This window comes from Danio rerio, chromosome 10, assembly GCF_049306965.1.
Source record: "Danio rerio strain Tuebingen ecotype United States chromosome 10, GRCz12tu, whole genome shotgun sequence".
Lineage (NCBI taxonomy): Eukaryota > Metazoa > Chordata > Actinopteri > Cypriniformes > Danionidae > Danio > Danio rerio.
Genome location: NC_133185.1, coordinates 39,723,538 through 39,737,500, shown reverse-complemented (window position 1 = coordinate 39,737,500; position 13,963 = coordinate 39,723,538). Strand labels below are relative to the sequence as shown.

Sequence of the window (13,963 nt, the reverse complement as noted above, 5' to 3'; positions counted from 1 at the left end):
TGTAATGGGCAGCACAAATGTCTTAATACCTCAGGCTGTTGATGTTGCCATCCACTCTGCGGATCTCTTGCAGGCCCCCCAATACTGAATGTAAACCCAAACCATGATTTTTCCTTCACCAAACTTGACTCATTTCTATGTGAATCTTGGGTCCATGCGGGTTCCAATAGTTCTTCTGCAGTATTTGTGATGATTGGGATGCAGTTCAACAGATAATTCATCAAAAAAAAATCGACCTTCTGCCACTTTTCCAAATAATCAACTAGAAGTCAGGTTATTATTTGTTGCTCTCACAACTGAAATCGACAACAAGACTTTTGTCAGGTAGTGTATTGATTAATAACACTATGCTGTTGCATTTTAAAGTAACAGTGTTTACAGGTAATTCAGTCATTTGTTTTGTTAAAAAAGGATAACTACCACATTTGTTTAATATTACGAAATGCTTATTAATACTGTGAATTTATATAATAACTTTAATTTTATAAAAATGAAGTATGACAAATTGTGCAATAAATTTGACTATATTTAGGCGCTTAAATATGAATTATTATCATTAAAAATGCTATCAACTCATTGTTATGCCAACTCATTATTGTTTCATTTATTTAGACTTGCTCAACATTCAGTTTAAACTCAATAGTAAGATTAATTATTATTGACCTTAATTATTGTGAGATGAACTATTATTTATAATCAATAAATGTGGTTATTTTATATAATAAAAGAAGTTTTTCAGCAATCGTTCAACAATATTATTATTTTTAGAATAGAATAAATAAATTAACTAATTTCATATTAGATTTACTGTAGTTAGAAAATTATTAAAAGTATTAAGTATTAATTCAAAAAAGTAATATTATTTTAACATGATGTCTTATTAGTAAACTTACACAAATTCTTTGCATTAAGCATTTCAAGATTATTGACATGAATCATTTTGAAATTTCTAATACCAAGCATTTTAGCACTGTAATCACAATATTGGACTATTTAGTGTCATGTTATAAACAGATATATATGTTGTTCATATGGTATATGTTGGTTTAATTAAATTGCATTAACTGCATTGAAAAAATCTGGGTTGGCAAAAAAATAATATTGTTCAATATTTACTAAAAATCCATCAAAATGGTTTCAAGAGTTCACACTTAGCTGATGTTTGATAATAAAGCTAGTTTGGCATGCTGTCCCGGGAGAGAGCCCTGAGCTTATAAGATCCTCGAGCCCTGGGCTCCCTCCCGTTGCAAGGCGAGAGGGAAGTTTGAGCTCAGGTAAATCTCGATGACTCCCCCTCTTGCTTGTTGTAGCTAAGTGTCATATATGGATGCTGAAAGGTGTACTCAGAGTTTAGCTAAAGTATTTGGATTAATTGTTTAGAGTGCTTGTTTTTTAACTGTGGGAGGAAACCGGAGGATCCGGGGAAAACCCACGCGACCACGGGGAGAACGAGCAAACTCCGCACAGAAATGCCGTCTGGTTTGGAAAGGAATTAAACCAGGGGCATTCTTGCTGTGAGGCAACAGCGCTAATCGCTGGCCACCGTGACGCCTGTTTGAAAGGTGGGAAAGTAGGGTTTGGTGGGGGGGGGTTGGTTTCTTCAAGACGAAGATATTGAGATGAGAAAAGTCTGGTTATTTATAGTGAGTTAAGGATCGTCTGATAGGATAATCAGTCATTAGCTAAAGTTGGAACAGATGTGAACAATCATAAGCACGTGATCCTCTCGAAATTTGTGTATAAATAAACTTCACTTAATGTGATTCGCACTGGTAGAATCAGTATCCTGAACTGAATCAATCCTCATGGGTCTCTCACCTCTCTGAGCTGAGGGTCAGTGATGGTGTCCAGGTTGATGGAGCCCTCGTAAGACAGATAATGGAAAACGTTGAGTGCTCTGACGGCCTCGGGTCCTCTCTGCTTATAGCCGAAGATCAGATCGATCCACTGGTGCAGCTGACAGGACACAAACTCACTCTCCAGCGCCTGTCAGCACAGGACAACAGGGTTAATACAGGAACAAGAGAGCCTCCCTAAAGACATTACTAGCCTGCTAAAGACAGTGTAAACATCAGAGTTTACTGCTTTTCTCCACAGACTAGAGTGATCTGGCCTGCAAACTGAACTGCAAAAACTGCTCTTCTTAGAGTTTGTGTCTTGTTTCTAAACATAATTTCTTAAATCATCATGTTAATCTGTAGTGTCTTTCCTTAGTCCTAATAGAGGCTGAAACTGTGCATTAATATCTCACCATTCTATTGATGCGGACAAAGTCTTCAGGTTTTTTGGCCCAGACGGGGAGCTCCACGTCACACACAGCAGTCCTGTCCTCCCTCACACCCAGGTCATACCCACTGCTGTTCACAAACATCTCCGGGAGGTAGTAGAACTCAGGGATCAGCTCCTGCCATGACAAAACACACACCAAACACAAACTCTACGTTTTAGACAGTGATTCTTTTTTTTTTTTGTTTTTTTTTTTTGCCCAAAGTGTTATTATAGTTAACTTGTACTTTATTTTAGAATAGCTTTAATATAATTAAAGATATTTGATTTTATTATCTTGACTATTTTAGACTAGTTTTATGGTATTTAAATCCCTTTATAATCTAGCCCCAACCTATCTCTCAGAGCTATTGCATTTTTACACTCCTGTAAGATCTCTTAGATCAAGTGATCAAAATCCTTTTTAGTTCCTCAGTCTAGACTGAAATGTATAAGGGACAGAGCTTTCTCTGAGGCGGGTCCTCGGTTATGGAACCCTTTGCCCCTTGAGATTAAAATGGCTCCATCACTATCTATTTTTAAATCATTCCTAAAAACATCCCTGTTTGGCTTGGATTTTTAGTATTATTTACAAAAAGTCCTTTCTACTGCTTCATTTTCTAAATTTATTCAGTCGTTTCTCTTGGCTTATTTTTATGTTTTTAAATCTGTCTTTTTATTTTGCTTTGACTTATGTACAGAACTTTGGTTGGTCTTCTGACTGAAAGAATGAACTTGAACTTATGTATGTATCTTTCTGTGCCTCTTTAAACTTGAAGTTAATTTTAGTCTGAATTTTTTATCTAAAAAATGCAAAATTATCAATCAAGATTTTCACACACACAAAAAATTAAAAGCTCACATTGTGTCGATGACATTTACACACCGCCTCTGTAACCTTTTAGGCATAAAAATTAATTGGTTCCAATTTATTTCCAAGTTTTGCATATGCAGAAGCATTTCTGAGAGGTGTTTTGACAATTCAGAGCCACCGGAAAACATCAGACAGAACACAAACACTTTTGTACTTTTCAAATGCATTCAAAGTGCTTTCAGATGCTACTTTTAAATGTGCAATAAACAATAAAGTGTTTTATTATTAACTGAAATCATACAACTACTATTGTTTTTGTTATTTAATATAAAAATCATTAACTGAACAAAATTAAAATATATACATATGGTAAAAACATTTTATTTTAGTTAGCTGCCAAAAACCCCAAACAGATAAACAAACGTGATGTTCAGTCATTTACAAAGAATCCAATGTAAGTCTAAGTTGCACTTTTTGTTATTTCTTTAACACTATTAAAATTATGAAAAAAAAAACGCAAATTGCGAAAATTTTGACTAGGAAAAATAGAAAATAAAAACAAAAACAAGACAGCAGTTTAGAGTGTTGTAGTTGTTTTATCAGATTTTCACATTATTTTGTTAGTTTCACAAGTTCATTTTGTTAGGCTGCACAATATATCGTTTCAGCATCGCTATCACAATATGATCATTCACAATATTCACGTCGCAGGATTAGCAATGCTTAGTCTGGATTACATTTTATCATTTGCATTTGTTTTTTCAATTGACAAAGTTTTACTAGAATTTACTATAATTTCAATTTACTAGGACTTCTATAGTTAAGCTCCTTTGACACAATCGACATTGTAAAAGCACTGTAGAAATAAAAATGAATTGAATTGAATTTTTGAGGCCTGTGACTGTATGAGGATTTTAAAACATTCAGACATAAGAAATTTTAATGTTTTTTAACTTTAATAACGATTCATTTTAGTGAATGCTTAATACAACAAAGACAATACACCATTGTTTTATATTTGATTATTCAACTATTCTTGTAGAACAACAAAACACTGTTTATTTCATGTTTATCTTTTTATTTATTGTAATTATCTATGCTTGTAGATATTTTATGGAGCTATACCCCCCTACAGAATCATCCCAATCAATCTAAAACGATCAATTCATTCCAAAAAGATATATTCACATCATCTGGTGAAACCGTATTCTTATCGCAATAATATATATATATATATATATATATATATATATATATATATATATATATATATATATATATATATATATATATATATATATATATATTTATATATATATATATATATATATATATATATATATATATATATATTCCCAAAGATGGGCTGTGGCTGAAAGCACATCCGCTGCATAAAAACTTGTTGGATAAGTTGGTGGTTCATTCCGCTGTGGCGACCCCAGATTAATAAAGGGACTAAGCAGACAAGAAAATGAATGAATGAATGAATATATATATATATATATATATATATATATATATATATATATATATATATATATATATATACACACACACACACACACACATACATATATTTATATATATATATTGCAGAATGACAAAATATAGATTTTTCCAACATCATGCAGCCCTCGTTTCTGATCTAACCTTATAACTCCTTCAACTAACTATTATACTCCTTCAAGAAAATGAATGTTAGCAATTAAATCCGTCCTTACCCTCACATCAGACGTGTCCCTCTGACAGCTTCGCCAGGAGCGGGCGATCCCAGAAAACGTCCGGTCAGGATGATCAAACTTGTTTTCGTTACAATTCAAGAAAAAGGTGGTGAAGGGTTCCTGTGGCACACATGATGTCAGATTAATAGAGCTCTAAAAACAGCACTTCAGCTTGAATATTTCGATGTTGATCCAGAATAAATGAACTCACTATCCTGACGAGCCAGTAGAGCGTGGAGGCGGCGGTGGAGTAGAGCGAGGAGTAATGATGAGGCGCAGCGCCATCGTCCTCCCACGTCTCATAGCGCTCAGCATAAAACACAGCTCGCTTCGGGTTCAGGGCTCCGATTGGCTATTTTGACGACAACAACAACAACAAAAAAAAAAAGAAAGGTAACACTTTAACGTACAACTCACACTATTTATAATCCATTAACTAAGACTATTAGCTCAATCAACTAATAATTAGCTGCATATTAATAGCTGGTAAGGTAGTAGTTGGGTTTAGATATTAAAGGTGCAGAATGAGATCATACTTTATGAGTGCTCATAAACAATTATTAATAGTTAATATCCTAAAAATATGCAGGTTATTAGTCAGTAGTTAATAATGTGAATTGCCTCTTAAACTAAAGTGGTACCAATACAAATTCTGGTTGGTATATGAAGAAGATTTGTATTCTCTAAGAGAGTGTTGTAGAGCAGTTGATATTATTTAAGAGTGTGTGCAGCAAACATGCCAGCCTGTGAACTAAAATACTGTGGTATGTCTGCTCTGCACAGGAGCAACACTATGAGATTATATATGATAAATACTCATATGAAGTTATATGTGTCAGAAAATAGAGTGAGTAACATTGTCAAGTTATTATGCCATCATGACAATATATGAAAACTATTAGTTCTATTTCGTGAGTTGCATCTATTGCATCTCTGGTGTCAAAAGAGTTGTTTACGTAAACCTGAGCAAGCTGGCAGAGAGCCAAAAATATAACAGCTACATGACACAGGACCATATGTGTGGAGCAAGAACACATGTATAAAAGCAGGATGATGGTGACAAAACACTTCAGATTGTCTAGGGGAGACTTAAGTTTGTCCTGAAGGGTTGTTTTTAGACATGTCAGCTTTATTATGTTAATAAAGTCTATATTCTGGTCCCCAAAGCCTCCAGTATGATAGTGTCTAATTGATGAGAAGTTCGGCAAGTACAACATATATTAACCAAATACTTTTTACACTTAATTTAAAAATAAAAATTATAAAACATATTATTGGTCATTTTAAAAATACCTAAATTATTATGTTTATAATATTATATACACTATGCTTAAGGTCATTTTATTAAGCAAAACCTCATCAAAAATAATAATTCATTTGTGTCATAAAGTCATAGTGAGGTTTATATGATTCTTTACACAACATACACTGTAAAAAAGGCAGCGTTCCACACAATTCATTTATGTTGTCCCAACACAAATAGATTGTTAACACTTTTAACAAATTTATGTGTATTGAACATAAACAATTAAGCTGTCCCAATGAAATGAGTGTAATAACAATGTTTTAACTTCAGAAGAGTTAAGAAATCAGTATCTGGAGGAATAACCCTGATTTTCAATCACCATGAATCATTTGCTACTCTGATCAATTGTCATTTCCTGGAAAAATCAATCTCTAAATTCCATTTTATTTTGAAAAAATTAGTTATCAGATCTTTACATATACATTTTACTAAAACACACTGCTAATAAATCATAAGAATCCTGAGAAATTTAAATTGGTCAATTTGCAATCATTTTCCAAAGCTGTTTGTATGGTATCCATGTGTGTGTGTGTATGCGTGTGTATACAGTTAAAGTCAGAATTATTAGCCTTCATGAATTACAGTTTTAGCCCCCCTGTATATTTTTCCCCCGAATTCTGGCTAATGGAAAAAAAAATTCAACACATTTCTAAACACAATAGTTGTAACTACAATTGATGATTTTAATAACAATAAAATGTACTTTATCTTTGCCATGATGACAGTAAATAATAGTTGACTAGATATTTTTCAAGATACTAGTATTCAGCTTAAAGTGCAATTTAAAGGCTTAACTGGGTTAATTAGGCAGGTTACTGTATAACTATGGTTTGTTCTTTAGACCAGGGGTTCTCAACTGGTTTAGCAATGGGACCCACATTTTTTCATGGTCATCAAGCCGCGACCCAAGTTTTTAGGAACTATAATACAATTTTAGGAATTATAATTAATTTGTATTTATTTGTTAACATAAACAAAGTAGTGACAGAAAAATCTAAATCACCAAGACTTACAAATAAACAATATTTTACTGCTGTCATTTAACAAAATGGATCAAATTATACAAATATTACAAAGTAAAAACGACAAATACTGTAAACAGTGGTTTGGGTAAGGAAAGGTTCAGTTACCATGAACTAAACTGAACTGTTAATAAAACATGTTGTCTGGTTTCTAAATGTTTTACATATGACTATATATTACTTTACATATTTGGGATCGTACTTGTGCTTTGACATATTTGTTGCTATAAATAAATGAAATTTCACATGTCAAATGGTAGTGTTGTCGCACACACATTTCAAAATAAAAGTCCGGTATAAGCAAAATAAGTAAAAAAACTAAACTTTTTTTTTTTTTTTTTGCACACACACTCCACGACCCACTGAAAATGCTCCTGCGACCCACTTTTGGGTCGCTACCCACCAGTAGAGAAACACTGCTGTAGGCAATTGAAAAAAATTATTGCTTAAGGGAGCTTATAATATTGTGCCTAAAATTATTATTTTTTTAAATTAAAAACTAATTTTATTCTAGCCGAAATAAAACAAATAAGACTTTCTTCAGAAGAAAAAATATTATAGAAAATACTGTGAAAAAAAGCCTTGCTGTTAAACATAATTTGGGGAATAATTTAAAAAAAATCACAGGAGGGCTAATCATTTTGATATATGGATTCTGTATGACTTGTGTGCATGGCTCTAAATTAGTCAGTAGTTAGTACAAATAGTTAGCAGTCCACTCTGAGCAGTTTTATACCTTTGAGAGATCCCGGAAATTCCCAGGCAGGGTGAGATCCAGATCCTCGGACTCATAATTGGTCAGAACCCAGGGGAAGACGGGATACTGGTTCAGATCATTATAAGTCCTCCCTGCAGATCAGATAGTAGGAAGATAGTGAAACGTTTAATCACAAAAAATAAATTGCCTTTGCACAAAAAAAAAAAAAGAAAATGGTGCACAATCTCACCTGCAATCGTGTTGAGGAACATGAGGTACTCGAAATTAGAAATCTCCCTCCGCTGCCATCGCTGAGTCATATTAGAGGATTTAAAGAGTTGTCTCGGTGTGGCCAGAGAAATACGTCTATGGGAAAAACAACAATCTATGAGCATTAGCTAAAAACCCATTTCATCTAAAAGTCAGCACAAAGCATAAGTTGCACAAGTCTTCCAAATTACTGCAACAAGAAAAATGATCACACTTTATTGGATTTTAGTAACTGTAACGTTGACTTTTCACTCAGTTTGTGGTCTGATTTTGTTTGTAACACTGTAAGCTATAAAATCACGTTGCTTTTTATTACATAGAAGCCATTTTCGTGCGCAATTAACATTTGAAACATTAGGTCTTAAGAAGACACTGTGATGTAAACAAATGAATATCACCCATAGTTTAACATCATTGTGTCGTTGTAATAAATGTGCCTTATGGGATGTTGTTCAGTGGACCCTTACCTTTCAAAATAAATGCCTGTGGGTTTTGTTATTACAATGATATATGTATGTACTCTGTTTCTAGTAAGTGTTTTCTGAAGTGTACTCCTTACACAAATACATTCTTTATAGGTTTTCAATTAAAAACCACTACAGTAGCTTTAGTACATTTCGCTGATCGAGGGTTGTGGCTTTAGACTGATGTATAGTTTGTCAAGATTACTCATGTTCTTTTTGATGTATTTCTCATCTCTCAATACTCATGTTTTATTTGTAAACATGAAGATGCTCAACAAACAGCGCCTCAGTACATCATCATCCTGCCGCTGGGTAAGAAGATACAATTCTATATTAACTATGATTAGTCCCACACAGAATCTGCCCCTATAGTCTATAAATATATATTTATTTAGTTAGTTTTAAAAATATTTATTTCTTATATTATTGAATAATGTGTAAATGTTTAGATGACTTGTGTACAAAGCAATTTAAATGTCTCTGAATGTCTTTTAGTAGACGATTATATGAGAGACAAATTGCAGCTTTGTTTACCAAACAAATGGTTCTAATTTATTGAATTTGCATTGCAAACCTTAAATAAAAGTTTTTTTGTTTTCCTTTTTTATGTTTTCTCAAAAGCATTTAGCAGAAATCAAGATTTTGGCACAAAAAAAGTCTGACATAACTATGACTTTAGCCTCAAAGTCTTACATTTCTGCTTAATAATAGTTAAGATAGAACATAGGTTTAGGTATTGGGTAGGATTAGGAATGTAGAATAAGATCATGCAGAATATGCACTATATAAGCACAGATAAACAGTCAATATCTTAATAAACAGGTAGCAAAACACAAGTTAATATTGAGAATTGGTACTTGAACAAAAGTAAAACTAAATTTTAGGGAGGGATTTAATTTTGACCACTAGGAACTGATTGGGTGCTTGTGGTTTTTTCTCGATCTCATGTGAGTGACAAGAGCCTTTTTGTTAAACCTAAACTAATTGGTAACACTTCACAATAAGATTCCATTTGTAAATGCATTTAACAACACAAACAAACAATGAACAACACAATTATTACTGTATTTATTCATGTTTGTTATATTTGGAAATTTAAATCAGGTTGAGAACTTAAAGCCAGGCCAACATCAATATCCAACAGCCAACCTTAAACCAAGCAAGTATCACCGTCTGATGATGTTATACATAGCTTGACGTTGTGTTGATGTTACCACTATGACGTCTATCAGACATGGTTGCCATACCTAACGAATAAATATCAGTATTTGACTTCAATATGACATTGGTTTAATATGTTGGCTTGACGTTGAATTTTGGTCACATTCTAACAACCGAAAATCTACCAAAAATCTACGTCATTTGGCATCATTATTGGACATCAAAATAACATTGTCCTTAGACACTGGCTAGATGTTGAATTTTGGTCACCTGACATCACAACCTAAATCTAACTTAATATTAATGTCTTATGATGTTGTGTGCCTGCTGGGCATCAACTAGATGCACTACAGAATGTTACGTTTACACACATCCACAAATGACATGTAAATGCATCAGCTTTTTACAGCGTAATACTCACTACTATTGAGTACTTTTGAAAGGTCTGCTTTTTACTCGTACTTTGAGTAATATTCACAGCAGATACTTTTACTCCAATTGCACTACATTTTTAGGCAAGTAATGGTACTTTTACTTGAGTATGATCTTTCAGTACTCTTCAGTACCACAAACTTACCTCGCCTGTGGAAGGCCATAGCTGGTTCCGACGCCGACCCGAGGTAAACTGTACACAACTTTCTTCACGGTGGCCTGATCTGGGAAGTTGAACATGACGGATGCTGTGGGGATATGATGAAAAAGCGTTATTTAAAATCACTGAATAAACATTATTTTTAATGCAAATTTTTTTTTTAAGTCTTACTTCTGTTGGCCATGAAGACCTCTAATCCAGTATTCTGGAGCAGGTAACGTCTGGAAAAAACTGCTCTGATCTCACTGAACATCCATTTCCCATGCAGACCTTCAGTATACCCCAATACCTGACATACACACAGATACACACAGTAGTTAGCAAAGAAGACTAAAAACTAAAAAAAAATCTAATTTCTCTTAATATTTTAACATACAGTTGAAAGCTAAATCCATATTCATTCATTCATTTTATTTTCAGCTTAGTCCCTTATTAATCAGGGGTTGCCACAGCAGAATGGACCGCCAACTTATCCAGCATAAGTTACAAACACCGATGTACAAAAAGCTGTGGCACTCACCTTTGCATCGATCTTTTTGAAAGTCGGATCATCCTCGTCCACCTCGAAATAGATTTCAGTTGTGGTGATGGACAACGTCCCTCTAGCCACAATCACAGGAGCAACCAGCTGAGCCGGAGTGCTCAAAACCACAGGACCTGAAAGAAAACATCAAACCACAGAATGAGAAGCCTAACATTTATTGCCTCGACCCCTAGATAAGCAGAAAATAAAAAAATCACTAGGGATAATAGAGATTTCATGAGCAGTTATTAAAGAATGAATTAAAGGCACAATATGAAACAATCTAAAGCTATATATTTGGCTGACTTGTGTACTTTTATTATCTCAAATGTTTCAATGGATGTTAAAATCAAGATATATAACCAATTTTAACTAGTGGCATGGACTTTGCTACGTGTCAAAATGCTAATGACGTCACACGCCCTCCATTTCCAGTTTGTTTTTATAGAAATACTACAATGTAAGATGTAATGTAGACCAGTGGTCCCCAACATTTTTACCACTGCGAACTGGTCAACGCTTGTTAATTTTACCGCAGACTGGGGGTGGGGGAATTCGTAGGTTGCTAGGCGACCATTAACCGTTTTCTCAGAGGATGACAAGCTAACAAAACATTGCTGTAACTCTAATACAAGTTTTATTTATGGAGAAAATGACAAAGCATTGCAGTGCTTGGGTGTTCTGAGTTTGTCTAAGATAACTAATCTACCGAAATGTGTATATTCCATACAAACAATGAAGCTGAACGAAGTTCGTCACGTGACTTATGGTGCGCACTACCAGCATTCATTCAACTCTGTGTGTCTGAAGAACACAAGCTGTGCACCCGTAAAATTGGAAAGTATGCTAGAAACACTAGAAAAGAAGCAATATGCGAACAGTCCCTAAAAGGCCTTCGAAATCTCCAGCAGTTGATCTTTTTGCACAGACATGCTGGATTGACCTGATTTAATGACAAATGGGTTGCGGATTCATTCTCTGGCAGTTTGTGGGTCCTTCACAGGGCCTTTTCCCTTCACAAAGAAACTTTTAAAAGTAAAATTTGGGCACTCAAGTAATCAGAGATGTAAGCGAGAGGGCCAGTACATGAAAAGCATCTCAAATGAGTGGCTGGAGAGATCTGACTTTCAATATAAGTGATGACACAACAGCAATATAAGAGCTCATATGTTGTATTTTTGCTCCTTAAGACTCCCGCGTTGTATTTTTCACCATTGAAATGGTAATATATTGTATTTTGAAACTACATAACATCAATGCATTGTACAATGTGGCTTTTTTTTTTTTTTTTACAAACATTCAAATGCATTTCAAAGCACAACAAACGCAGTGCATTGCTTAGGAAGGCTTCTTCTCTATTTAAACACATTCATATGTTATGTTTTAAACTGCTTAACTATTAGGGAAGCAACAATAGATTTTGGTTGTGCAATTATATAGTCTGAAGAGTAATCATGGTTTTACGGTTATCACGTCTAATGTAAATTTAAGCTTTATATGAGGTAAGTATTTAAATGAACTGTTGTTATCATCTGCGTTTATACATACATAATCATTTTATTAATTTGTAATAATTCATCAAAAAAACATTTTGTTAACATTGCACTGAAAGCCACGCAGAACTCTCCCCGCTACAGCGTGAGATGTTTTCTACTCAGTGCGTCTGAAAGGAGCGAGCGCATCGCTCCGCTTGCGCACGCATATTGGCAAATATTCTAATATTAGAAATAACGAACTTGCGCACGGAAAAGACACGATATGTAAATAACCTGCTGCTATAGTTAACGCCAGTGTGCGTGCGTATTAGCCTTGGTGTAGCTATAAGCTCAGAACTTTAAACTAGCGCATGGCACAACTTTGTTTAGTTGCAGTAGGCGTTGAGAAACCTTTAAGCTTAAGTATCCAAATGTTTCCAGCTAATGTGAGGTGATTCACGCTCTGCGCAGCCTTCAACTGTAGCTCGTGCTGTATTGAACAGACGCACGTCACTTCATAACTATAGCAGCTGTTTTTCGACTAAACTAAATTTATTTTATCTGGTCACACTATTTGGAGGGCCAGAACAAAATGCCTTGCGGGCCGTCAATTGTATAGCCCTGCTCTATATGGTTACACTACATGTTGAGAGCGTCACATCACCTTCCTGCATTTGTCACAAATTATATGACATCACCCAGGCAGAGGAGCTAGGCTAGATGCACCCGGCTCGAACCAATCGAGGAAAATAAATATATTTATGCTTTTTTGGAGTCAAACACTTTGGACAACGCTTGAACAAAATTTAAGACCTCGTAAAAACGGGATTGAGACTTTTTAAATAATTTTTAAGGGCCCTAATTTTCTCATAACTGATTTATCAACTTTTAATAGTTTTTAAGACCCTGCGGACACCCTGGGTACCAGTCCATGGCCTGGTGGTTGAGGACCCCTGATGTAGACCACAAATCCCATGATTCTACACTCATCAAACTACACCATTGTTTGTTGAGAATACGCACCCTCTAGTGGCCAAAATGAAACACTGTGCCTTTAAATACTTCATCTGGCTATGATAATTAGCATTTTAGTGATGTGTTCAGATTTGTTCTGTTCTCAGAATGATTTCAGCTGAGCTCATGGAATAAAAAAGGATATTTCAAATTTGATATGAGATTTCAAACAGATTTCAAACAACAATCTGGACATTGCGCTAAAAATCAGAGCTCTTTGATCTGCTCCAAAAAACGAAATTAGAGGAAAACAGAGCTAATTAGTTTAAATTAAATCATGATTAATTAGCCCTAAACATGTTAAATACAATCAGCGAGGCTTGTTAGGATAATGAATAAAGTGGCTACTTTGATAAAGTGTTAATTAGTTAATGTGGTGATTCAGTCGGCGGATGTTAAAATCAGATGTAGCACTTAAGCTCATAATCAGGCTCTTCAGCATCAAAAGAGCTCATTCTGGGCTAAGACATTAATTAGCATACTCGTTTGCTGAAGGACCAAAACTTGCCTCTTGAGATAAATACCCTTGGACGAAAAGCCACTGGGAATAAAGTACAGTTGCATACATTAGCCCATGCATACACACAATACATAAAAGCAGCAGCATGCAAATGGTTTCTACACAAACAGCCATTGGTT

At 34.5% G+C, this 13,963-nt stretch overlaps 1 protein-coding gene across 40 annotated transcripts in view; it reads right to left on the bottom strand.

Annotated features, from left to right (window-relative positions):
- The window catches only part of nbeaa (neurobeachin a), a 340,332-nt gene that overhangs the window by 15,909 nt on the left and 310,460 nt on the right, over positions 1-13,963 (bottom strand). For 34 of the 40 annotated variants that reach the window (XM_073913943.1, XM_073913947.1, XM_073913944.1 and 31 more), the window contains 9 exon segments: positions 10,833-10,969; positions 10,484-10,601; positions 10,298-10,400; positions 8,076-8,191; positions 7,865-7,977; positions 5,012-5,152; positions 4,801-4,920; positions 2,252-2,404; positions 1,819-1,986 (listed from right to left, as the gene is read on the bottom strand). In XM_073913943.1, the coding sequence (XP_073770044.1) occupies positions 1,819-1,986; positions 2,252-2,404; positions 4,801-4,920; positions 5,012-5,152; positions 7,865-7,977; positions 8,076-8,191; positions 10,298-10,400; positions 10,484-10,601; positions 10,833-10,969 (1,169 nt within the window). 40 annotated transcript variants of the gene reach the window in all.